The sequence below is a fragment of the Seriola dumerili genome, unplaced genomic scaffold (assembly GCF_002260705.1).
Source record: "Seriola dumerili isolate Sdu_G_001 unplaced genomic scaffold, Sdu_1.0 BDQW01000686.1, whole genome shotgun sequence".
NCBI lineage: Eukaryota > Metazoa > Chordata > Actinopteri > Carangiformes > Carangidae > Seriola > Seriola dumerili.
In genome coordinates this window covers 45,376-72,208 of record NW_019174941.1, presented here as the reverse complement: position 1 = coordinate 72,208, position 26,833 = coordinate 45,376, and the positions used below count along the sequence as shown (strand labels likewise).

The window sequence follows — 26,833 nt, the reverse complement described above, 5'->3', positions numbered from 1 at the left end:
TACATTATATCATTAGAGGATTATCCAGGGACAGATTTGATGAGAGCCTGGCTTGTCTATTGACTCGTCTAAAAGCCCCAGGATTCCTTTAGCTATGCAATGCCCTTCTTCTGATGTTTTGTTCCCTTTTTGAACCAGCGGCAGAGTAATATGTCCCATATGCCATCAGGAATTTATCCCCCACAGAAAAAGTATGGAAACAATAGAGTGCTTAGGTCTCACCCACCCAGAGCTATAAAGTACAGATGCATTATGTTCACAATTGTCCCTCCTTGCTACAAAGTCATCTCTGTCTCTTGTATGTTCTGCCACTTTGTGCGTTTGAATGGCGTTCATATACTGGCGTTTCTCATCATGGAGTCAAATTGTCAGACACACACACACACACACACACATGCAGAGTGACACAGGAGGAGAGAGAGCAAAGAAGGAGTTCATGTTGAGGTGTTACTCTTTCTCTATTCAGTGTCATCTAATCTTTGAAGCCTAAAGCAGTCCACTCACCCCTGGCTTGGCAAATGCCTGGCTGCATATATGTGAAAATGCACCTTCCCCTCTCTAACCTTTTCCCTATTGTTTTCTGATTATTTTCTTCTGCTCACTTCTCATATGCCATTGTGGGGTCATAACAACGGATTCCAGTCTGAAAGGGACTAAATCACATCACTGCACAAAAAATCCGTCCAGCTGTTGGAACTGAACTTCTTGATTCACAGAAATAACACAATATCTGCTGATTACCAGCGGCACTTTAGCTCCTATCTGCCATGAAGAACTTTTCTCATGTTAAATTGATGAACGTACTATGGAACTCTATTTTTGCTATTGAAGAGTTGAGAATAAATAGTTTTCTCTTTTTTATCTATTTGTACATATCCCTGTGTGTGCGTCCGTGTGTGTGAGTGTTCATATGTGTGTGTGTGCGCACATGTTACACAGCAGGCCGATCATGCCTCGGGCATTTTCTATTTTCTAAAGCCTTGTCAAAAGAAGGGAGCTAACAAACTCACTGGTGGCAGTACAGCACACTGAGGCAGTGGATGCTATAATAACATTTCCTGTCATCTTGCTGCTGTCGGCACAGCTGCGTCAGGTGAGCAGTAGGGTCGCACCTTCACTAACGCTTACTTGTCTCCTGTTCTGCTCCCCTTGTTCCCCTCCCACATCCATTCTAATAGTCCCAGAATCACCTGCTCTATTTACATGCTGCTAATGAACAAACATTGGTAGGAACAGATGCCACCAAAACAACAAATGTAATAAAAGGCTTGGGGTGGAAAAGGAGCTGCGAGTTTAGGAGGAGGGAGGTAGCAGTGATGGAGGAGGCGGGGGGGGCAGAGCCAGTGTGTGGGCGAGACAAAACACTGAAGAAAAATTTAAAGCTCCACCTGGGAAGATTTGTTTGCGATTTGGAAGCATGCAGTAAGTTGCAACTTGCCCCTTACTAAAATTAAAGTCTCACTTTAATAATTTTTTTTTTTTTTTTTTTTTTTTTTTTGAGTGAATAAAAACTTATGTAGAGCAGCTGAGTTCTATTAAAGAGAAAGAGTGTGAGCATGAGAGGTATTTGTTACACTTGAAGTGCTGTGTATTTTAGATGGGCGGGGGGTATTTACAATTTGTTTCAAGGGCCGTTTTACATTATGTGCCTGCTGTGCTGAGTGACTGGATAACTCAGCCAAGTAACCATGGTTGTTGAATATGATTGTCTGTGTCACCTTAAAATATTAATTCACATTTATTCTGGTAGCTATTTAATTTTTCTGATAAAACTAGCACTAATGGATACAATTTTAACTATAAAGGATTGTGACAGAGAAATTCTACTTATTAAGCATGACTGAATGCTGGCTAATTTAACACTTGAAAGTCACTCCCATGGTGCAAACAGTTTAAACCCTTCTGGATCCTGTACTAGCCCAGGGCACTCGTGATGTGTATGTATCTCCATCATCAATCTGCTGCCAGTGCTACTGCTGTATATATATTCTGAGTGTGTGGGACTGATATGTGCTAACAAGCCCAGGTGAGCATGGCTAGCCTCACCTCCTAATGCGCTAATAAATGCAGTGGTTTGACAAACCGCTGTCTATGTTAATATATTCGCCTTCACTTCCCTGTGACAAGGTGGGGTAGTAAGGGCAGGTAAACAACACACTGCTGCTGGAGGGTTGATGGATACAACCTGGTGCTTGTATGAAAGTATGTGTGTGTGTGTGTGTGTATGTGTATGTTTCTCATCCTGACACCCTACTCTTCTGAACTTTGAGTTGACAAGGAGCAGATGTCCCTGAATTCATTTTTCAGTATTCCATTAGCTAACAGATGTTAAGTGATAGCCTATGCAAGGAAATGTCATACAGTAATGAAATACTGCAATTTAATCTTGTTTTATTAACATCAAATGAAAACCCATATCTCACAAAAATACTTAAAAAAAAAGTATATTCTGTAGATGTATGTAGTGCCATTACATAAAATATAGAAGATAATAAAGACTGAATTAAACATTTCTACTGAACCTACCTGCGACTTTTGCAATTATATTAAAATAAAAAGGAAACATCACCAAGTTCTAGCACTAACCTGTCTCGGCTCCGCCGGGAAGGGAAAGCAGCATTGCAGCCAGCCACAGTGCACACATGCATCTCTTTGAGGTGCACATTCTTGTAGTGCAGTTTCATGCTATAGGAGCTCTTGAAGCTCTTCTTACAAACATAGCAGATCTTGGGGTCAGGACTTGAGCACGGATCCCCCTCTGGTGATTGAGAAGAAGGGAATTTGGGTGGGCTGGCACCGTAGCCCATCGAAGAGATGAAGCTCTCATGCAGGGCTGCCATACTTGCAGCAGCGGCAGCAGCTGCTGCCATGCCTCCATTATACAGGCCATACTGGCCCATGCAGAACATGTCATAAGTAGGATCGTTGAGTTCTTCCTTGATCTTGATAGGGGGCTGATGAGGGGAGGGTGATGAATGGCACTTGCCTTCCATTTCCTTTCTCAAATGGGCTTCCTCACCACCCTCATCGTCATGATCCTTGTCCAGACCCCTTCCACCCCTGCTGTGTTTTTGCTGTTCCTCCACATCCATGAGCTCATCACGGTAGAACATCTTGGAATCAGAGGTTTCAGACTCATTCTCAAAGTCCCTCTCATGGTCCTGATCCTCAGAGGTGAAGCTGTCCATGCAACGTAGCTCACCAGAGCCTCGCAGATCATTTCCACCCCTGCTGTCGCTACCAGTCCCTTCCCGGCATTCATCTTCACTCTGTCTCATCATGCCTCTCAGAGCTAATCCAGGGCTCATCTCATCTTGAGAAGGGGATTGCTGTCCACTACCACCACTGTGGTTCCCAGTACCACTGCCACTGTTGTTGCTGTGACAATTTCCATTAATTTTGATATTGTTGTGAAGAAGGGATGACTGGTGATGGTGGTGATTTTGGTGCATGTTATCATCGTCATCCTCATCTTTGTCATCGTACTCATCTGCCACATCAATCACTTCCTTCTCAATCTTCACTGGCATGCTAGATTTACGAGGCTTCTTTTTCGGCGTGGGGTCACTGCTGCCACTGGTGAGGTCCTGATTGGCTGTTGGTGTAGGTAAGCGGTGGGACATAGGTCCAGCCTCTGACACATGAACATTATTATGTGAAGCCACAGCTGCAGCAGCCAGGATCTGCTGCTGCTGGTCCATTAGGGTGGTACTGTTAGTGGTGGTGGGCAGGATGGGGCTGGTGGGAAGTGACACTGGAGGACTGACGAGATCAGCAGGGGACAAGAGTGTACGGTAGAATGGGGGTACTGGCTGGACTGGCTGCACTGACTTCAGGGAGGGGAACACCAGTGGACTTTGCAGGGGTGACTGAAGCATAGGGTCTACTGGTGGAGTAGTGAAGCCCAGTGGTGGCCTTCCAGGGCTGGTGAGTGTGAAGCCACCATTCTTGGTGCTTGAGATGACGGGTGTGCCAGTGGTTGAATTGGCACGAATGAGGTCCTTGTCGCGGTTATTGCGCAGCATGGGCATGTGCAATCGCGGATTGGGGTTGGCACTGTGACGGTTGCGGCTGCGAAGTGAGCTGAAGACCATATTGCAACCCTCAATGGTGCAACGGTGTTTGATCTTCAAGTGTACAGCATTATAATGTATCTTAAGTGTGCCTTTATCATAAAAGGTTTTGCCACAAGAGTTACAGCACACGCGACCCTTACGTGAAGTGGCTCCCATGCGGCGCATGCGATGCATCTTGGAGGAAAAGGAGGGATGGGTGATGGTTTTAGACTGCTCATCCTTTACAAAGTGGTGGTGGACCTGATGGTCACTCAAGCTGTTGGGTTGCTGAGGTTGATTTTGGGACTGCTGTTGGCCCTGTTGCTGCTGGAGCTGTGTGTGCTGTTGCTGCTGTTGTTGAGCTTGCTGGGTAGAAGGGGTTGGCGAGATGGGTGATGCCCTGTTGTTGGGCTCTGTCTTGGGTTCAATGTTGTTGTTAATGGCTCCCATGGCTCCACGGCTAGGACTCTGGCCTGTGCGAAAGGGTGACAGAGACACTTCTGACTCACTGGTCTCCACCTGTTCACCTTGGTTTGGCAGGCTGGGCTCCCGGAGCCGGAGGGCAGACTGCTCCATAGGCAGGCCATTAGGGGGCAAGCCGAGCATGGGGGCAGAGACTGGGTTGATGTACTGGAAGGGAAGGAGGAAGGCTAAGCTATTGGGAATATTCTCGAAATGGTGAATGCTCGATGGGCTACTGTTTTCCAGATGTGTCAGGAGTCCAGGGCTGCGGGTCCTGTTGTTGCTTTCAATGAATGTCCTAATACCGGAGTCTGTCTTGGAGGAGGGAACTGTTACTGCCTGACCTTCCTTCTCCTGAATGGCCATCAGCTCCACAATGGACTTGGTCTCACCAAAGCGAAGGAACTGCTGTAGGGTGATGATCTCTTCTTCTCTGGACATGATGGTCCAGCGGTCCAGCACCTTGCCTGCAGCATCCTAGATGCCCAAGAAGAGACAAGAGAGAAGACAAAAATACAAACCATTATTGATTGTGCATAATCAGTGTGGTCAAAGGAAAAGATAGAGCAGGGGTTAGTTTGTAAGGGCAAGCTTTTCTGCTCATGAAATTCAGAGGCCCCTGGAGCGACATGCAACTAAATCTCCCCCCTCCCCTGTCATTCTTTCCCATCTACTTTTTTCTATAAGCCAGCCCTACAAATGTGATCATTAATCACACAATGATGAGAGTAGGCAAGAGTTTAATTGAGTCTCAAGCAAACAAATCAAAATCACTGAGGTTGGGCTATCAGCAAGTCTATGTGACTTCCAGAACTGTAGGGATGTGAGACTCAGTAAAACAGCTTTGTAAAAGACATGGACTCTTGCTGTAACTCCCTCTGTACACAAACGGTACCTAGGGATATTTACAAAATTGTGTGAGCCAGAGAAAAAGTGGGTAACAGAAATAATAGAATAATTAATGCAAGCCACTAATCGCACCTTGGTTGGCAGGATTTTTTCTGTGTGTTCTCTGTCTCTGAGGCCGTGAAAGGCTTGAGGGAGGATGGGACTGCTACACTATGTATTAGGGAATGGCTATGGACATTCAAAGAGGAAAAACTCATGTTTATTTAAGGTTGTGTTGCAGGATGCCTTGACAGTGACATTGAGCTTGTGTTCCTTTGCATATTTATCATGCTTTTATGTTACTGAAGTCCAAAGGATGTATAACCTGTGTTAGCTTAAATATTTATCATGTCAATACGTTAGTAAGGTTTAAAGGATGCACAACCTGTTTCACCTTAAATATTAATGATGAAGTACTTTTTAATAAATGACCATGGCATTACAGTCACTCTTAACTAATGATGCATTTTAGTTGACAGTGGCTGGAAAAGGGCAAAAATGTAAAATAACAAATAATAACAATAGATTATTTATAACAACACTTTGGATTTCCTGTTCCTGTGTTCTGCTGTTTCCATCCTAAGAGACCAGAACTACTCCAATGGGACTGTGGCGTTATTCCAAATACAACACTTTACTTGGCCAGAGTCTTTCGGAGATGTGCTATTCATGGTTGAAAAATAAAAAGCTTAGACTCCATGAAAATGTGCGCATTGTCAAACATCAAGAGATGGCAAGGGATTCTGAATTGACTTTGTGGTTGAGCTACTAAGTTTGAGGCAATGAATGTTTGACCCAGTACTTTTGTCCCTGTGTATGAACCCACATCTTTTGCTGCTTCATAGCACTGATGACAGAACTCTTCACAAAATTATACTCATACTGTATAAATGCTGCCACAGCTGTTGTTATATAAGATGGTATGAGTGTTCGTGTGAACAAGATAAAAATAGATGAAAGAAAGAGGGAGAGAGACAGTGTAAATACTGCAATTCACACATGGGTTCCTGGGGGACCAGACGCAAGTGACATCAAGGGAGCAACACAAGCGATGACAATTAGTCACAGTGAAATGGTAACATTTCAAATGTGCTCCTAGCTGCTGGCATCTATAAAACATAAATGGCAACTCTGGTGAGTAAAAAGCTGTAAAAACCAACATCACAAAGCACAAAGGGCCTGTAAGGAGAAAACAGAAGATAAATGTTTTAGGAGAGACAGCGAAAGAGAGATAGTAAGGGAGAGACACAGAGGAAGAAGAGCAGAAAAACAGAGAAAATAAAAGTGTGAGTGGTTTCATATCATGCCCTCAGATATACTGGAGAAATAGATTCTTCTGAGACGAAACATCAATAGTCACTGGGGTATTTGTTGTTAAATATACATTAAAAAACATTTTACACTTTCATTCTGTGTGCGCTCTGGAGTTTTTGCCTGGAGGTATGACTTTAAATTCTAGCCTGGGCACTATTATTTCATACTGCATGGCCATCTGGGCATTAGTACTTCCATTTGATTTAATTGAAACAAAAAATGAAAGCAAATTAGAAAGTGAATCTTTAAATAGTTCAACAACCAGAACATTTCTTAAGAAATTGTAGTTCTAAGAAGTGGAGCAGTCTTTGATATTTTCTAGTGACAAAAAAGATTAATTTGTGAGTGTTACATTTAAATACACTAGCCTACAATTACAACTCTGATTAGTAGAAAAAATCATAAGTAAAATTTAAGTGTATAATTCCTACGAATAGGGTCTCTGCTGCAGCAAATAGCAATAGGGAGTACTTGCATTTTTGGGATCATTCGTAGGCCACGTTTAACTCAATTTAAGCCAGTTTAAGACCTCTTAATATCACTTTCCAAGCTGCCCCACTTAGATGTTTGCTCTTCAAATTAAGATTGAAATAACATTAATAAGAACCACAAGCTCCCAAAAATGAGGTAATCTTAATAGGAGCTCCATTAATAAGTGTGAAGGATTAGTCTCGAGAATTAAGTCAAATCATTAAGTAAAAACTAGAAAAAGCTTTGCATTTTTACACACATCAAAAAGATGGCTTGACCAGTGCCGCCCATCAAATTCACACACAGTGATCCACACCTGTTGCAATCACTGACTGGAGAAAAACAGGGTTTAGACATTTATTTTATCCTCTAGTAGTCCGACCCCGCGCCTTCACTTCCCTACACATGAAGTTAAACAAAAGCCAAAACACAGTGACACAGGCCAAACTGCAAACCATTAGTGCGTGGAGGGGCCAGCGAGCTGTCAGAACAGGTCAGCAGTTCTGCTATGCACAGGACCCTGTGAGGAGGCTAGAGGACGCTCTCCAAGCCCTCCTCGTTCACTTGGTCAATTGAGTTTTGGAGGCCAGTCAACAAGCATTGAGGCTGGGGTCGGGCTTAGAGCAGAGAGTCGATACAAATTCAAAAATGGAACAAATCGGCCCAGAAAAGGATGTGAAGGGACAAACCTGATAACTCAGTCTCTGTGAAAACTACTACTGGTTTTTATGACAAGAACCTTTCAATACACGGCTGTTTGTTAAATACTATTGCAGTACCTCATTCATGACACTGGATTTATCTTCATTTCCAGACAAAAATGCTTAATGCAGATAACCCTCATAAAAAATTATAAACGATCAAAGGTGTAAAAAAAAAAAGGTGCATGAATTGTACGAGAGTGACTTATCTAAAGTGTGTTGACACACATTTGTAGACAAACAGAGGCCCCTGTAGTCCTTACCACAGTAAGTCTCACAACTCCACTCCCCTGCATTAGCCTTGTGATGCTGTGAGAGAAACAAATATGCCATTAGAAGCACTTTTACAAGTAGGCACTCATCTTCCAATTAGCTTAATGTGGCCCTCTTTCCCCTATATTTTCCAGGCGTGCCCCACCTCTTCTTGTACACTCCCTCCAGGAAAATCTCATTAATCCACCCCTCCCCCATCTCCACCAGTGCTATGACATATTAGTCTGTCATTATGCATCCCAGAGTCCTTTAAACAATACAGCTAAACCTCTGTTTGCCAGGTTAATGACTATTAGCCAGTAATTACAGAAGAGAGACGATAGGGTACCCACTTTATCTGGTGGACAGCCCGCTGCTGTTAGTTTATTTTATCTGCCTGCCTCCATGTCTCTCAGAATTAATCTAGCAACGGCTGTATTTATTCATCTCTCTGCCGCTGCGATGCATTCTTAATTCATGGCTGTCTCTAATACTGTGGCGCTGGATGTTGTGTAGTGGGTGTGTAGTCGGGTATCCACCTTGCAAATTGCCGACAATGAGGATGAGCAAATGATGGCCTTGTCATGGACCAGGGCACCACTGTCAGTTAAAACAAATCAGGCAATTATGCAATTAGCAGGTTGTATGCCGGGCTGTATTAAGAGCCGGGGTGTGAAGCGTTGTTAGGTTGCATAGTGTGCATTTGGGATTAGCAGCTTAACATGTATACGCTTTTCACTAATCATCACCTATCATACTCAGTGGCTGAGTCTATTTGGCAAGCATGAAGAGAGATGCTATGCTAAGCACACAGCAAAAAAAGGAAAATATTAGCTATTAAAACAACGTATTGACCTGTGCCTGTATACACTAGATCAAATGGGAGATCTCCAACTCACATAGAGCCTTTCTCACATAACATCTGCGATATTTACATTTACTGGCATGATGTGCAATTGTGTACATCTTTGTAGAATGACAGCTACACTGGTCCCACGTTAACATCACGGCAGTTCAACTGATCATGAGACAGTTGCACTAGGAGGATCAGTTCTCACAATGGCAAAGTGAACCATGGGAACCACATTGATTCACCAATCACCTTGCAGTGAATGCGATCTCCACCGCGCCTCGAGGGAATCCCCATTGATCTCCAGTCCTGCTTTCAGATCCAGTTCCTTTAAAAAACTGCTCTATCCCTGTGTTCGCCACTTCAGGGGAGGTTAAGCAGAAGTTCCTTGTGATCTGAGAAGGTCTTGAACCTTGGTGCTTCTTTTTCCATATTCTGTTTCTCCCCCGCCCCACCCCACACCATATCGGGCCGTATGAATAATGCAGAGGATCTAGTGGCAAGGGGTATCGTGGGGGATGGGTTCACGCAAAGCCCACTGCCTGGAGCCATCACATCAGAGGGCAGGAGCTCCCAAGACATAGGCTGCTCCCCCATTGGCTCCCCAGTGGCAGGTCAGAGGTCATGTGTGAACAACCAGCTCTACTTCTTCCCCTGTGATGGACCTCAGGGAAATCAGTAGCTACGTCCAGACGTGGGTGGAGGACATTTGTAAGAATCATAGAGGTTGAAATTTGCACTCTGTGATCATTGTAAATTCCTCCTTTATGCTATGCGCATCAAAAGAATGCGTTACTATGGATGTGACCTTGTGTATCTACCTTAGATGTTGGATGTTTTCTAAACTGCACAAGCAATAACTTCTTCTTCTCTACAGCAAGAAGATAATCTACTGTACATAGACATATAGTTCAGTAGTCAACAGTAAAATCATGTCATCCTATCATCAGACGGACAGAGTAGTGTCTCTGTGGAACAATCAATTACGTCACCTTGCGGTATCTTATATCAGTACCAGGCATTTCACTAAATAAACTATCACTTAACTTAACTGAGCCTTTATGAAATATGTACAAAAAAAAGAAATCTATGGCAGCTTAGAGTATTGTGTGGTTTACAGGTGTCTTTCAATACATCAGATTGCAAAAAATAACAAATAGCAGCCAAACAAATTCACATCTGTTTTAGAAACTTTCCCACATTGTCTCTCTGAGATACTCTTAGTAGTATTGTGCAAAGTCTTACACATCAGCCTTGATGCCTCGCTGATAGTAGTCTGGTTTTAATAAGTGACTGTTTGTGCAGTTTTGGTGGTAAATGAGATACAGGAGATAAAACAGCAGCTGAAAACAATGTTATATCATATTTTACTGTCACTGATGTTCATTTGTGCACACCCATAGCTTAATTAAATACAACAAATGCAATAGTCACAATCTTTAATTGTTAAAAGATGGCAGCCATTTATTTAAATGGAGGAAAGTGGAAGAGCATATGTACCTACATAGACACAAAAGTTAGACTTGCCAAATCCTGTTTTCCATATAACGTCAACCCCTTTAAAAGACAGCTGAGATGGAAACACAGGTGATTCAATAAAGTCCAGACAGGACCCTCTGTACCAGCTCATGTTCCTGATTACAACTTGGAACAGATCTATTCAAGTTTGATTCCTACTTTATAATTCAATTAACAACCATGCAAAGGGCATTGCCTTGGTCAATATTATGCTCATGACTGCCAGAGAGGACTGCTTGCTGGGCTCTGGTGTGAGTAAATGTGAAGAAGCCACAGGGCTTATTTCGCCGGGCCAGACACACTGATCAACCAACAGGCCGCGAGATACCCTGCCTTCACCTCTCAACCTGATTTAACTCATGGCTTTGGTTAAAAATTCATGACTGTGTGTTAGTTGTTGCTAAGGGCACACTAATCGACTGGAGTGAGATTTATAGTGCAGTTGCAGACTGCAAGGATGGGGAGGGGGATCAGGAGGGGTTATTATAGAGGACTTTACCACAGACGGGTGAGTCACAATCTGGCACATCCTAGGTTCCAGGTGGCCTTTAGTAAACAGTTCCCGTTTCTTTTCCCACTGACTTGTCTTTTTTCATTATCTGTTTTTGAAAACAAACCTGCCATTTTTAAAAAGGTCTCCTAAACTCTGATTCATCCAACCCCGCCTGACCTCCACCACCATCATCACCACCCCTTTTTGTTTTAAAGCTGTCCCTCGGCATCTTTAAAAAGTGGAAAGGACAGTCTTTTGGCCACAGCCCAGCAGAGGTGCAGATGGGGCAGCACATGGAAGCCATTTCAGGCCCCGGTGCGCTGCAGAGCAAAGTCGACTGTTCTCTGAGTTCAGAACCTCTGAAGAACCGCCTCGCAGCACTTACATGTGAGCAGTGTCTGGGTCTGGACTGATGTATTGATTCCCTGTCTCTTTTCACAAAGCATACACAATAACGTTGGCTTGCCTCACCCAACTGTGCTAAGGAACCGTAGCCACGGTCAATGTGTAAAACTCAGCGGACCTAGCACTGAGCTAGAGGGGATGCCTCAGAGAAGAGGGGTGGAGTGATGGAAGCAGCGAGGGAACGCCTGATGGTTCACATTAATTGAGGATGATTCGTGTGATCTCCTGGGTCTGGATGCAGCAGCCAGGTCTGTCGTGGGCCTGGGAGACAGATGTGGGGGCCGCTGTGCTCCCTCCAGGGCCAATGGAGAGCAGTGAAGCGGCTGAGAAATGGTCTGTCTGTCCAGTGTGTGTGTGTTGGTAGAGATGCAAGGGGGGGGGGCTGACAACCTGCTTTTCTCTCCCTCTTATATCACATCTCCTTTGTCTTGATTACTATTTTGGCAAGAGGCCGGTGCAGAGAAGGTGCATTAACATATGCTCACAATTTGCTCTTTGGCCACATTGTTACATGTTTGTACTGTGTCTTGATGTATCAGTCATTTCTGTTTCTCTTTTGTGTAATACCCGCCCCTTTACGCATTATATCCTGAGGCTAGTAATGGGTAGTGAACACAGTCTTTGGTAAGTAATGATGCTTCAAAAAAGGTGAAACTTAGAAAAGCATAAACTTGTATTTATTGCAGATGAAAACTTCACATTAGGGCTCCAGCTCATAAAACCTGTATGTGACAAGTTGTTTCAGGCTATTCTGCATACAAGGTTTTGAATAGTTTGAATGTACAACAAAAATACATTACACTCTTCCTGAATTTTCCTCGATACTTCCTGGGGTGTAACACTCATCTTCACACTATCAAAATAATCCACACATCACTTTCATGTCACTGTGTAAATGGAAATAGATTTGAATGGATAATGGATTACAGTGTAGGTAAACCTTCCAAGTCGTTTTGTTTTGGTCTAGCTGGGAACAGACAGAGGTGTCTGTAACACACAGACACACCGCATTAGAGGAGCTTTTCAGCTTTCTCCTGTGTTTTTGCTATGGAGCATGCAGGAGGAAAGAGAATAAGCTAATGGACTCTTTACTTAATGTGATCAGAGCCATTATTGACATGCTGCCAGGAAGATGCAAGACCATTAACTCGAGCCTCTCTCTCTCTCTCTCTCTGGTACCTTCCCTCCACCCCACTCCCTTCCCCGACAGTATTTCACTGCTGCCCTGGCTCACATATGGAGGAAGGGCCACTAGGGGGTCTGGGCGCCCCAAAGGAGTCTGTGTCTGTCATGTTAACTAGGAATCTGTGATACAGACTATTTGGAGAATTGGCAACAAGATGTTGCTCAGGACTTGGCAATCGTAAATCAGTCCTTATAGCAGTGTATAATCTTAGTGTTTGTCTGCTGTGAGTGCAGGACAAGTGCTCAAATTTTTATGCAGTATGTCCTGATGGTTTAGTTGGCCCGGCAGCCGACCATGCAAATTTAACATCTTGTAATTTAAATCAATTTTTATTACTCTGTTGAACTGTCTAATAAAGTAGAAGTCGCTGCAAGTCGCTTTTTTTTAAATCGGTATTTGAAAAATAATATATGGTGAGTTTTGTACAATATTATGTACACACTTTATAAAGAGAGACAGTACTGGGGGATTTTTGACACCTTAGAAAGAAATAAAATAAAATATAAGGACTAAAATAGTACGTAATATATTCAAGCTACAAAATATAATGCATTATAAAATTGACCAAATTACTAAAGCACCTTTGTTTTAGCAAGACTTCTCATTTCCATTTTAAAATTTTAAAGTATAAAGATTCAAATAAGAAAGGTTTGCACCCACCCAGTATTATTTTAGTCTTTCTAGACATTGATACATTTATGAGAAAATTTGGACGTGCAATTTCCACTTTCATGCATGTATTTAGGAAAGTTTAAAAAAAAAAAAATATATTAAAGGCTATAATTTGGGTTAAAAGTAGTTGTAGTAAGTTTAATTATTAGCCACATTTATAATTAAATAATTAAGTGAGTGAAATGGATATTTTAAATTATGGTAATAGGTTAATTATTTCTCTCTCTAGTTTAGCACCTCGCAAATATGTTGTTAAAGACATTTTTTCTCGACACAGACTTGGAAAGAAAGAAAGACAGACTGACTAATAACATTACTGTAAATTAAACCTAAGGCTGAATGTAAGAAGTGTGTTAGTGTGTACTGTTGTTTTATCAAAGTGAAATAGTGCACTGAGTGAGTAAAATGGTCCCAAATCACACATGGTGCAGTCTCCCTGTTTTTAAACTGCCTCACTGGAATTGTTGCCTGGCATGTAAGTTGGCTCATTCATCTTGGAGGCGGAGGGTGCCAGTGTGGCTGCAGTGTAATTCACACTCCCCCAACCTATGTGCCAGAACACATCTATCCCTGTGGCCCAGGGGCTCACATCGCCAGCGGCCCAGAGGATGTTCATGTTTATGTGTGTGTGTGTGTGTGTGTGTGTGTGTGTGTGTGTGATCGCTTTTGTGTGCGTCTGTGATCATGTGGGTACGACAGGAAGTGGTGCTCAGGTCTCTCGGGGCATGGTTCCAGGTCCCTGGGCCTGTCTACTGTCATAAGTTCCAGAATGGTGATTACTTACTGCAAAAATAAACACCATTACCATCTGGTGCTGCTTCTTTGTACTGTAACTTATACACCAAGAAAAGCTCTAGACCATCAAAACACAGACTTGAGAACAATAACAGAAAAAAATCAAATCTGCACTGTAAAATCTGAATGTTTTTTAATCCCTGTACATTTGTAAGATCAGATGAATACCTTTTAATTTGGATGCTCAGAATAAAATCAAACACTCACTAAAACAACTTTTGATCTATATGAGGGGGCAGATAGTGAAGAACAAAAGGTTTACTAGGAGGCATGGTGAGAAAGTTGAGATGATGGGGGTCATTCAAGACCGTTGAGGCCTTGCAGAACCAGCAGATGTTTGATCCATCCACGGCACATCTGGTCCTCAACACACTCAATCCATTTCACTTGACTTCTCCCTTTTAGATTTTCATTGTTCCTCATGGTCCACTAAGCTCTGCATTCTCCCTTGTGGCCCACAAATATTCATTCACAATCATTCACTCTACCCACTTAAGAGTAATTTCAACATATAGGCTTTTGTTTTTGCATGTGATTAGAAGGGTGTGTGTATGTGAGTGTGTGTGTGTTGTTAGTTTTTATAAGATTTAAATATCTGGTGATGATCAAACATCTTTATTTTATACCCTCCGAGATGCGAGGGGGTCCTTTTTGAAAATGGTTATAAGTTGTAATACCCAGCGAGGAACTCCAAACTCCAGTGGCACTAGTCAGGGAAATTAAAGCTGTCATTCTCATAGTAGTGGGCCCTGGGAGGGTCATACAGTGCTTAACAGTTTCATTGTTTCTTTTATTGTTGGAAACAGAGAGGGGTGTGTACCGTGCAGGTTGCTGAGTTCTGAAGTGCGACGTGACGAGAGGACTGTCAACTCCCCGTAACTCTCCATGCAACTTCCTTTAATAAATGTCAACTCTATGACCCAGCGGCAAATCCCTGGCAGGCTGGGTGGCCGTGTCAGCAGGCCGGTGAGCCACACAATGTCTGGGTTTGGCCCCGGTGACTTTGGGGAAGTGAAGCAAGCCGCTGCTCTGTTTGTTCAGAGAGGGGATGCAGGGCCCCCGTGGAGGTTTAGGCCCAGAATCACCAGACAAAAACATAACCTGTGTGCGCGTGTCGATCAGATTTGGGGACAGATTACGTTATTGTGTTTGCATGAATGTACAGTGTTGTTTGCATTGACATTGTCTGAAAAGGGGATGTGATGGTGCATCAGAAAATGAATTTGAGTACAAATTGAATGTGTTTTTGCTGCGTTGATATCACTGTAGGCTTGTCCTGATTCCAGCCTATGTGTAACGCAATCTTCCTATGTTTGCGTCTAGCCTGGTCTGGCAGTGCTGTGCAGTGCAATGCTATTGATCTCTATAGCCTTGTGGTCTGCAGGGTTCCTGTCAGTAAATGCAATGAGCCGGAGCACCTTCCATTCCCCCTCTCTGCCCTGTGTAGCACCACAAGCTAAACAGCCATCACAGAAACTCAATACAGGCAGACTGGGCCCAAGTCGTCAGCTAGCAGCAGTGCCCTACAACATCCCACGAGGCTCCGGCTAAGTCAATTCAGTGTCAGTGTAGCATCTCACCTCGTAGACCTGTTGCCAGCCTAATATGTCGTGCTAATATGTCTCTCCATACGAATTACAAGGCAGTGAGAGGAACCCAGATGCAATAAGTATGGATTAGCTAATGTCCAGGTTCTGTCTGAGTCTTGTTGGGATGGAGGGAGGGGGGTAATGATAGTAATATCCTTTAACAGGGTGTCTGGCTGTGGCTTGGAGGTGAGATGGGGGCATACAGGCTTCTGGGATTTCTAAGGAGCTCTGGGAAATAAACTTTCCTCTCTGCCGCAGAAGAAAAGGGGAAGGAGTGAGAGAGATAACATCGAAAGAATTATTAGTGAAGAATGAGAGAGATGGAAAGAGTGCGATGGGCTGTTAATGCTTTTTTTTTCTGACTATTGATCAACCTGCAGGGCTAGGGGTGATTGGGTTAGAGGTCTTGAAGCCCGCACCTTGTCTGCTGTGCGTCTGTGTGTTAATGTGCGAACCCATTGATTTGTATTGTGCTTGTATAGTTGCTCTGTGTGTTAGCCAAAGCGCCTGACAGAGGAGGAGTGGGATGGGAGCAGAGCTTGTAAAGAGAAGAAAACAAAAAGGTGGGAGAAGAGGTGAGCGTGTGGTCAAACGGGGGCGTAATTAGGAACCATGTTACCACTAAACTCTATATATTGATCGGAGATAATTCACACGCACCATATCTTCCCCTCAGCAAATGTGCCTAGGTGCTTTAATAATTCATGTTGCATATAACTCTTGTTCATAGCTACCCAATACCCATTTACATCTACCTGTTTGTCTGATTTCTTTTTAAGAAATCAGTATGGAACGCTAATTTCTGACTAAGCTAATATTGAAAACACCAGTTAGATTGAAAGTTAAAAAATGGAAAGGCTTGGAAATGTCTTATTCTATTCATTACCCGGCCTACATTGCTATCTGGAAGAAATTTAATTTCCCTGTTTATGAAAAAAGGGAAGATTAAGTGGGCGAGGGTACTAGCAATTGTTGGACTTTTTTTTGTGTAGTTCTGTTTTTCCTAAATGTTCAGTAAAATTACTGGAACCTTGTCTTGGAATCTAGCTGATATACTGCATGATTAAAATCTAAGTTTTTTTTTCCCCAAAGGGTAGACCACAGGCTGACTAAAAAGAAGTGGAAATTGTGGATATTTCAGGTGGAATGGAAGCAGTTTTGAAATGATAAAACATAGAAACTATCGCCTTGTTTACTAATGCTACCACAAAATGTGTCACATAAGTAGATTATATGCTATATTTTTCTTACGAACACACACACACACACACACACACACACACACACACACACATGCACACACGCACACACTCACACAGGGGCCATGCTTGCCATTGGCAATCCCTGCAGGCAGATGTGGGGTGTGTGCCAGCGGCCTGCTGAGTGAGTAGGCCAGTGTGCCCCTAACTCAGTGCCGGGCACTACGCTGAGCTGCTTTGATGTATGTGTGTGTGTGTGTGTGTGTGTGTGTGTGTGTGTAGTTGGAGGTCAGTGAAACAGCAGAGGGACTGTGTAATCCTCTGACATGCCTGTGGAAAAATACAAGGATCCCTCTGACAGTGGCTGAACTAAAGGCTCAGAGGACCAGTTAGTGTGTCCACAGGTTCATGTGTACGGGACTGGCTGCAGGCTGTGGGGGCGATACAGACACATAAACACACACCACACACACAAGGCATGCACAGAGACACATGCACACACAATTAAGATGCATTACACTGTTCAGAGTCAGTCTCCCTTGTGAGGTTTCTGGCTTGGTGACACTAATTCTTAAAAGGCTATGTCACTGGCTAAACTGTGGTCTAGCCATGTAAGGTGCAGTCCTCGAGTGAAATGGCAAGCTGCATTGCTTTAGGCCCGACTCATACAGAAACACATGCACACCCGGATACACACACACACACACACACACACACACACACACAGAGGTCAGTACATTAACACAAACAGTTTTGGTTTTGCCGTTGGAATGCAGAAGGACAGGCGAAGAGTTTTGGCTCTGCCCTCTCTATACTTTGCATAATTGCGTCTTACATTTCCTTAAGTCTGAAGGGATGTTGAATCCTTAACAGTGATGGGAACCGGGTCTGTTGATCATTAGATTTTGGCAGAGTAACCTGCTGCCACATGTGAGAGAGGTAGCAACACAAATAATGTGTGTGAGAGTCTGTGCACATGTGTGTATGTGTTTAAATGTCTTCATCTCTACAGTATGTAGGCCCTCGAGAGTAAAAAAAAGAAAACAGGGCAAATAAGAGGACATTAAGCATATGAATTAGCCACAGGTCTAATGTGAGCTCTGTGAAACAATTAAGCAACAAAACAATAGTAGACATTTCATCTTCTTATTGTCTAATCGCCCATCTGACTGCCTGTGTATTTCCCCTCTTAACCCTTGAGATACTCGCTAATGGCTCTCACAATGGAATTATTTACTACCCATGGCAGGGGGGCAAATGGGTCAAATTGTGTGTGTGTGCGTGCGTGTGTGTGAGTGTGCGCACTTGTGCCCCTTGTAGTCAGAGTGAATGAAAGGGAATGATGGAATCACTGAAGCACGCAGTGACTGAGAGGAGAGGAGAAAGGAGAGGGGGACTGAAGGAGGAGCCCTGAGTGGTGCTTGCTAAAGTGAAAAATCATGCCATGGTGCAGAGGGGCCCGGTTTTGTCCACTGGGAGAAGTGACTACATCTATGCTGGCACTCAAGTGCTCTTAAATACTCTCTCTTTCGCTCTCTATTTCCCCACCGCCTCCCTCTATCTATTACCCCCCTCCACCTCTCTCCATCCCTCTTTCTCTTTCTTCCCCACTTCTCCCTAGGTCCAGTCCAGGTACAAATGGCTATTTGCTGTACAACTCCCACAACATGTTTGTGTCAGCTCGTGCTTGTCCCTAACAGCACGTAAAACAAAAAAAAAAAAAACAAAAAAAGGAGAATGGGCCCTTTCTTTATTCACAAATTGCTCCCCAGTACACAAAAGCCCCCTGAATGGAGATGTCAAAGTACGATTAGAGATGTCTGCGCTGGAAGAGGCTGCACAGCTTCTCCGTCAATAGGCTTTAATTCGCTAAGGAGCTGGAAACGGTCATTGTGCGAGTCTTTGTGTGTGTGTCTGTGTGTGTCTGTGTGTGAAGCAATTCATCTCGGCAATCAGTTAATCTGCATCCTCCTGATCATCTCACCACAAGAGGTCAATCCTCATTAAAACATGAAGGAATTACGTTAATGATATTATTGTTTTTTTTTTAATCCACTGATTCTATTTGAATTTGTCATTAAGAAATAAATTGTTTGTATTATTATGGCAAAATCCAATATAATAAGTGACTTATGGGGGAGGGAGTGAGTGAAATGATCAATTCACAGTTACACATCCTGTTCAGCCCTAATTGTGTCATGTCGAGACAAAATGCTCACCTCTTGATTTAGCCGCGCTAAATCAAGAAGTGAGCACTACGGAGATGAAGGCTGTCTGTGTAAAAGGAATCAACAGTGCTGCCAACCGTCACCTGCTGGGGTTAACCCTGCAGTTGCCAACACATTCAGAGAGTAGATGAAACACAATAGCAGATGAGCCTTTCATTCTCACACCTACAGTCACAGCAGCCTTTCTGTCAGCAGCGCAAAATTGTGTGTGTGTGTGTGTGTGTTTGTACAGGAGTGCATGCATCGTAGACATATTTCCCCCCCTCTAATTAGCACAAGGGAGTCCTGGGGGCAATCAGAAGCGAGGTTAATGAGAGGGGGAGAGAGCGGAAAAGACGAGGTAGGGGTGCGGCATGTAACGTGCACCTCACTGCACTGGTGCTACAGTATAATACACCCTTCTTATCAAGCTGTCACCCTAAAGGGATATCATCCTCATGGCACCCACATTGATGTTTGGGCCTGTGACATTTCACATGTACGTGTGTATGTTCCGTATGTGGATGAGAGCGGCTGTGTTAGAGTTCCTGTCTGTCCGCCCTGGTGATCCCTCCACCCATTTTTGTTTCATATTATCACTCTGTTCACGTCTCTCTTTCTCTCTAGAAGGCCCAGATGTGACAGCATGTTTCCCATATCAGAGACGATTGGTATACTGGGAGACAAAAAAAAAAAAAAAAAGAGAGAGAGAGGGAGCAAGACAGAGCTGCCACACTGGTCTTGGCATCTGTCTGTTCTCAACTAGTGTGCGGCAATGCTGGTGGGAGAAAAGCACAGCCTGCCAGATGTCATTGCTGAAGCTGCCCGGGCAGCGTGAGCGCTGACTGGCACGGTGAAGCAGAATCACCACCAGCACACTTCATCCTCTCAGAAGGATTCACTTTAGGGAGTAACGATTTTGATTTTATATTGAACAAAAAGGAAATAACATTTTCAATTATTAAAAATATCCACTGGGTCGATGATGTCTTTGTCAGATTGTGGCTCAGTTGGCTGACTACAGCTCCTGTGATCCTCCACAAACTCCAACACATGCTCTCCACATGGACAGATTTAACACTGCATAGTAGCATATTTTGTGCAGTTTAGAGGATGGCTCAATTTGTGCTATTTTGTGTAGTGATCATTTTTAACCGGAGCATGTTTTGCCATAAATGGACAGTTGAAACATCAGGACACCCCAGAAAATAGTTGGATTTTTTTTTTGTTAGGCTTTTTTTTTTTTCTCATGATCAGAACATATATCGGATTTGAGGCTTTCTTAAACAGAAGTTTCAGAAATGTAAGTTTTATAAATCAAAATGGATATCAATGATGGATTTGGTAAATGATAATGCCACAAACGCTCATAGTCTCCAACCTCTAAATAACTTTGAAGTATTTTACTTGCCAAATTACTGTAGGTAGCCAATTGTCTTCCTTTGTGTGCATCTTTGTTTCAGTATCATATTATTGTTATATACAGTTTGCATACGCTCTCTATGTCTGGTTGACCTGCTGCACACAGAGGAAGTGCATCAGGACTGGTGGCTCATGTGGCCGTCACTCCGTACATGATGTGATGGGGAGGAGGGACAGAGAAAAAAGGATCATGTATTATTAAGAAGAGTGCTGCCATTAGAGACATTTATACAGTAGAATGACTCGATCAAATTATATCACAGATACACACACACACACACACACACACACACACACACACACACACAAACACACACACACATACTCAGCCTCAACACTGTGGCCTTATAGCTTAGGTCATATTTAATATTTTTGTAGGAATAAATGACAGGGCTTATAGAAAATGTTGGTGCTGGTGACACTGTATTACAATGTTCAAGTTGTATTACAGTTTCCCTTCATTTCACACTCTCCCGCCATTGCCAAAACAGGACTTAAGGGTCACATTCATCCAAGCAAAACACTGCTTCATTTCAGAGATTAAAGATACTGGCTTCAAATGCACTTCACATTTTTTGTCTGTCACTATTTCATGTCACACAGGGAATACAAGTAATTTTCTCCCACGTCTCTGTGCAGAGCTCCCCCCCACACCCCACTCCCCCACCCCCTTTAGTCTTCTGGCTTGTTTTTGTATCTCTCACCCGTTAACAATAATGCTCGGGGCGAGCACAGATGTAAGAAGTAACAGCTACGCTAAAAGAAGAAAAGATGAGCGGAAAAAGATAGAAGATGAGAGAAAGGGAAACAGACGGGTAACGCTGCTCACAAGCATCACTTGTCAATTTACAGCCGTTGCTCCCTGAACCGCACCGTATAAATTTCCAGTGTGACATCCGTTTCTACTGCTTCCAAGCCGACTCGGGCTCCGTCCCACCAGATCTCCTCCCCAGACACATACTTGGAAACCTTAAGTACAGACACTGTGCCAGATGTAGTCTGCCTTTACTTTTATTTATTAATTTTTTCAGGTTTTGAAATGTTGACTTTTTTCTGTATTGGAATCACTATGGGGGAATGAGAATGGATGGGGTAATGTCTCAGAGGAGTGCTGCTTTAGTGTATTTGATGTGGCCGCTGCCATGCACACAGTTCACATATGTGCACACACATTTACTCACACACACACACACAGGAGTGTATGACAGTAAATCATGGGTGTGATGTGTGTGTGAGTGAGTGGGTTGAGGATGAAGCGAAGGGCCAAAGAGCACCAGGGGATGTTGTGCATCCAGTGGATAGAGAGACAGAGAAAGAGAGCTGGAGAGAGAGAGGAGCTTGGCACTGCTCATCTTTGAGTGATGGCAGTTCTTCAGGGTTGAGACATGGCCTCCCTTTAATCTCTCTATCCTTAGACATGAAAATGGAAGAAAAGGCAGAGAGGAGGGTGGCTGAGGGGACCAAAGCAGATACCTTTTGCTGGGTCTTGTGCCAGATTGATTTTTACTTTATATCACTTTTATTTTAAGGGAGACAATAAAACTCACCTACCCGCTAACACGCACACGGTGGATGGCAAAAACAGAAATGGTGAGTTGTGACTCACACTGGATACAACTTTTGTCTTGATTGGTTCAGTGCCAGCACATGAATTCTTCATTGCTTTCTGAAGCATCGACAGGGCTTCTAACAAGTACATCTGACCCCTGACAAGCCCATCTTAAAATTACATCCATGTCAAAATAGCTTTAATGACTTGTCTCTAACTTATATGAAATGAGGTGTAGGCCTCGTAGCTATAACAAAGGAATCTGAAAAGAAAACACAGCCTCAGAGGAGTATGAGCTGAGGTGCTTGCACTAATACAAGATTGCATTATAAATGCAACACCTGTTTCAACTTAAAAAGTAGAGGCCAGTAGCAAGATTAGCAAAACATGCCCATAAAGGGAGAGGGTGGCTGGGCCTACGCTCTGATAACAACAGAAAAAAAAACTGCCTCAGTCCTGCATTTATTTCAAAGAGCTGAAGGAACTGATGTGGTCATAATGCTGAGGAATTCATTCCACTGCTACACAAAGGCAAACTTCTGTCACTCAGCCAGAGAAAAGTGCCTGAAACTGTCTATTTTTAGCTTTCAAATCATACTGTGTTGAGAAGAGACTGATCCTGGGTTGAATATGGACCTGTAAAGAAAAAAAAAACTCTTAAAACATTAATAAATGGCAGGTTGAGTCATAGATGTCACCTCTGACAAACTATTACAACTCCTGCCTCAAGGTTTTAAAGCTAATAAACAGGTAATGAGATCTCACCTCACTCAACAGGCAAAACATATACTACCCTGTGATTGCTATAAACCTAAAGATAACACTATGGGAATTTCAGTGAGTAATTACAAAGCTTCGAGACATGTTCGGTGTTCAGACCTGGGAATCGGGGAAATCAATGGAGTCCTGAGGGACACTGGGTGTGCAGCTCACAGTACTAAGGAGACTTGATCTAGGAATGATCCCAGGAATTTTACCACGGTAATTAGGTTTGTCAGCTTGGCAAAGTGGGAAAACGCTTTGTACTGTGTCACCTCAGCAGGCTGGATTTTTGTCAGGGATCAAGACGGAGGCAGCACACCCCATACCTAAGTAGGCCGCACTGCTCGGCATAAGGTGTGATTCAATGCTCAACGTGAGACACTGGTGCTGACAAAGTCATTGTCAAATTGTCAGGGCCCTTTGGCACATTGTTCAGTGACTTGCTGTGATCCTACTGTCAGATCCCTTTTGAATGTGCACGCTGTGACGGCTGGTGGCAAAGATCTTGACAGGAAGTCAGTGAGGAGTTTAGCACCTCACGCAATCATTGGCAGTCTCCCGTTATGCAGTTAGGATCGGTTCAGTACTGCAACACTGGCAAATGGTGGTGACACACAAAACTCTGAGCTGCTTTTCCAAGAGCTCTGCCCTGCAACTGGCACTACATAAACACAAACACGGCTGCACACACACATACACACACAGCCACGCGACTGTGGTCTCCCAGTAATAGCTTTGTACCTCTTGGGGCCTTGTGCTGCGCGTTCCTGCTCTTATCTTTGTTTATGTGGAGGGTAGATCATCATGTACGACTGTGTGTGAGCGCATGTGCACAAACTCACGCAACGAGGTTGTTTAAAGTGCACATGTGAATAAGAATGCAAGTATGTGTGTGTGTGTGTGTGTGAGTGCGTGTGTGTGCCGGGGAGGTGATAAGGCAGTGCCTGGCACCAAAGCACCAGTTGGCATCGAGCCTTAGATCCTGAAGATGAGAGAGAGTAATACTTGGTTGCGTGTGAGCGTACACTACATACACAGAGTGTAAACCAGAGGTTAGGTGGAGACAACACAGAGGAGAGTATGCCACAAGTACTTACTGGTGCATGTGCCTACGCCTGAATGTGTGTGTGTGTGTTTTTGTGTGGTTATCCTGCATGCATGTGTGTACGCTCACTGAGGTCAGTCACCTGTAGCAGTCTATTGATTCTCCCTCCTCAGTAAGCCCTGTTGTCTTTCTTGATTACTGCGTTTTCCTTCCAACACACACACACACAGACACACACATACACACATTTTCAGGGTGGAGTTGTGGGAGGCTATAACTTAGCTCTGTGTCTTCCACAACAAAATCTAGGAGTAGAAAAGTCTTAGAAATGCCACTGGCAGTGCTGAGCAGTGAGTGCTGGGAACTGATGCATCATCGAGTGTTAAACCATCATTTCTGGTGACCCTATATCATATCCTGTCTACGCCTGCGGCACTCAGCCCACAGAGAGCTGTGTGCCAGTGACAGCACGGCTCACTTGGTGGTCCCAGCACTCAGCCACTTACCCATTTAATAAGACAGTCTTTAAGAGGACGGAGCCAAGCATATGCACGGTGCTGGTAGAGATTTTTCTCTTTTTTCCCAACTTTTACAAGAGCCCTTTTTGTAGGAGGCCCAGGGGCTGGCATTCACCGAGGCTGCGTGTGTGTGTGTGTCTCTGTAAGGTATCCATTTATTATCCATTTATTACTACTATTAGTCCCCTTTTCTTTCTCTCTCTCTCGCTCTCCTTCACCTTTGTGAAATTCTAATAAACAATCAGGGTAGCACCATGCTGAGATGCCCTGTAATGGGCTCCTAATTAGCCACTCCAAACACAGAGAGCGGCTGCTTCACGCCTCGTTCTCTGCACTCATCTGCGCAAAACTGGATGAATTGATTCCATTTGCTCGCCACTTAATGCACTGATTGTTTATTGGCATGGCTGCGAATAAAAACAAACAAACAAACAAACAAACAAACAAAAAGTGTCTTTAAGCTTGCAACGCATGCTAATACTAATCACCATTAAAAACAGCCCGACCTACAATGGAATTCAACTGACTTTGAAGTTTCTTGGGTCCTTCTCAGTGAAGTGCACGGCTTTGCTCTCACTCTGATGGCTTCACCCCCCCCCCACCCCCCATCGCCTCCTCTTCCTCAACCCCTCTGTCCACCTCTCCTCTCCTGTCTGAGGTGAAGTGAAGCCGGACCAATTGGTAGAGGAGAGGCAGTGTCTTTCTTTAGACCAGAGAGAGAGAGAGAGAGAGAGAGAGAGAGAGAGAGAGAGAGAATGAGGATAGGTGGAGGATGGGGGGATGGAGGGATGGGGGGGTAGTCATCACCTCCTCCTCACACCGGCATGACAGGTCATCCTGCTTAATAAAAGCACTCATGCACAACACGTCAGAGAGAGAGAGAGAAAGAGAGAGAGGATAGAGAGAGTGGAGAGAGAGAAGAGGGAGCTTGTGAGGTGTCCACTTGTTTCAAAATCCCCCCAAAATGCCTGTTGAAAATATAGATTCACTTTAAAAGTCTAAACTGAGAAGCTCCAGCAACCGTCCCACATTATTTTGTATTCTGTGGTGAGTTCCACAGGTGTCTCAGCACTGGTGTCGGTTCACGATGGGGTCAGTGGACCTTTTAACCACCACCACACAACATGGAGGTACAGTGCAGGCTGTGTCCTTCTGCCAATGACACCACAGCATCACGTAGAAACGCAGGAAGTCAAACACAGCTGGAGACATTGGTGAAAAACGAGACGCTGATAGACACAACCACAGCAGTCACCAGTGTGTGGTTCACCAGAGTGCGCGCGCGTTTGTGTGTGTGTGTGTGTGTGTCTCTATGTGCATGTGTGTGTGAGGTCCTTCGGTGTGTGTCACGCTCCTCTCCCTCCACCAGTCTGCCTAGCTCATTTCCTCCACAGGCTGCCTCCCCGCTACTTTATGAGTGAGAGCTTCTACAGCTCTCACCTCAGGATACACTTCAGTGTCTAAATGTTTCCATTTGTGGGGGAAGTGACACACATTCACTCACACCGCAGGGCACCTACCCATAACTAACCATCTTGCATACAAACAGCAGTGAATCATGAAAGTGATTGGTTAAAATTCTCACTCTTGGTATCTGTATGGGTGGGTGTATTTTTTTTTTTTTTTTTGAGTCTGTGTAGGGCTGTGTGAGTGTGTGTGCACATGTTGGGTTTCTCAAGATGTATTTAGAGTGTATGTATACTTTCAACAGCTATATTAAGCATCAGTCATAATGTGGGGGAGCAGTTCAGGACATTTGTGTACTGGATCTGCTATTACTGTGCATTATCTGCATTAGATTTCTACTTGTTGTGGGAGAATTGTCTTAGTATTCTTTTTGTTCGAAACTATTTATTTTTCTATCTACACGTACTGACCCCAGAGAGTGCCTGCAGTCCCAAATCACAGCTTATACTACGCCAGTGATTTCCACCACACTCCAAAACAATTCAGTGTGACAATCAATGCGAGACTAGAATCTCTTGTGCGGATCGATACAGTGGGATGCTGCTAGACAAACCAGCGCTACGCGAGATCAACACCTTCCCACACTGTCATTAGTGTCGCTGACCTTGAAGTAAAATTCAATTTCCCTCTGCAACAACAAACCCCCGTAGCCCCCTGAAAAGCCACTTCAGAATTCAGAAGCCATTTCCTCCTTCCGGCGCAGGCGAGACAGGATATTATAACTTATGAAAAAGGATATATGAAGCCAGGGATGCCGACAGATAGAGAGGGATTCTGTTTGAGGAGGTAATTATAACACGGCCCTCTTTGAAAAAGTAAAGAGGGCAGAGCCTGGCTGAGGTAAATAAAAATTCCTGATAAGCACGCTGGCAGATTCCCCGTTTCAATTAGGGTGTGCAGCTGACTATGAGAGCATCTCCAGCCACACCGGGGCGGCAGCGAGGACCTGTTGAGGGAATTCTCCCGGGGGGAAGGAGGGGAGGGGAGGGCGGGGGAGGCATGGACACTGGGTA

At 43.9% G+C, this 26,833-nt stretch overlaps 1 protein-coding gene across 1 annotated transcript in view; it reads right to left on the bottom strand.

The window, feature by feature from the left end:
* bnc2 (basonuclin 2) overlaps positions 1-26,833 on the bottom strand; it is a gene marked incomplete at its 5' end in the record, with an annotated part of 43,179 nt that overhangs the window by 5,385 nt on the left and 10,961 nt on the right. Inside the window, 1 exon segment of the mRNA XM_022765417.1 lies at positions 2,587-4,994. Coding sequence (XP_022621138.1) covers positions 2,587-4,994 — 2,408 coding nt within the window.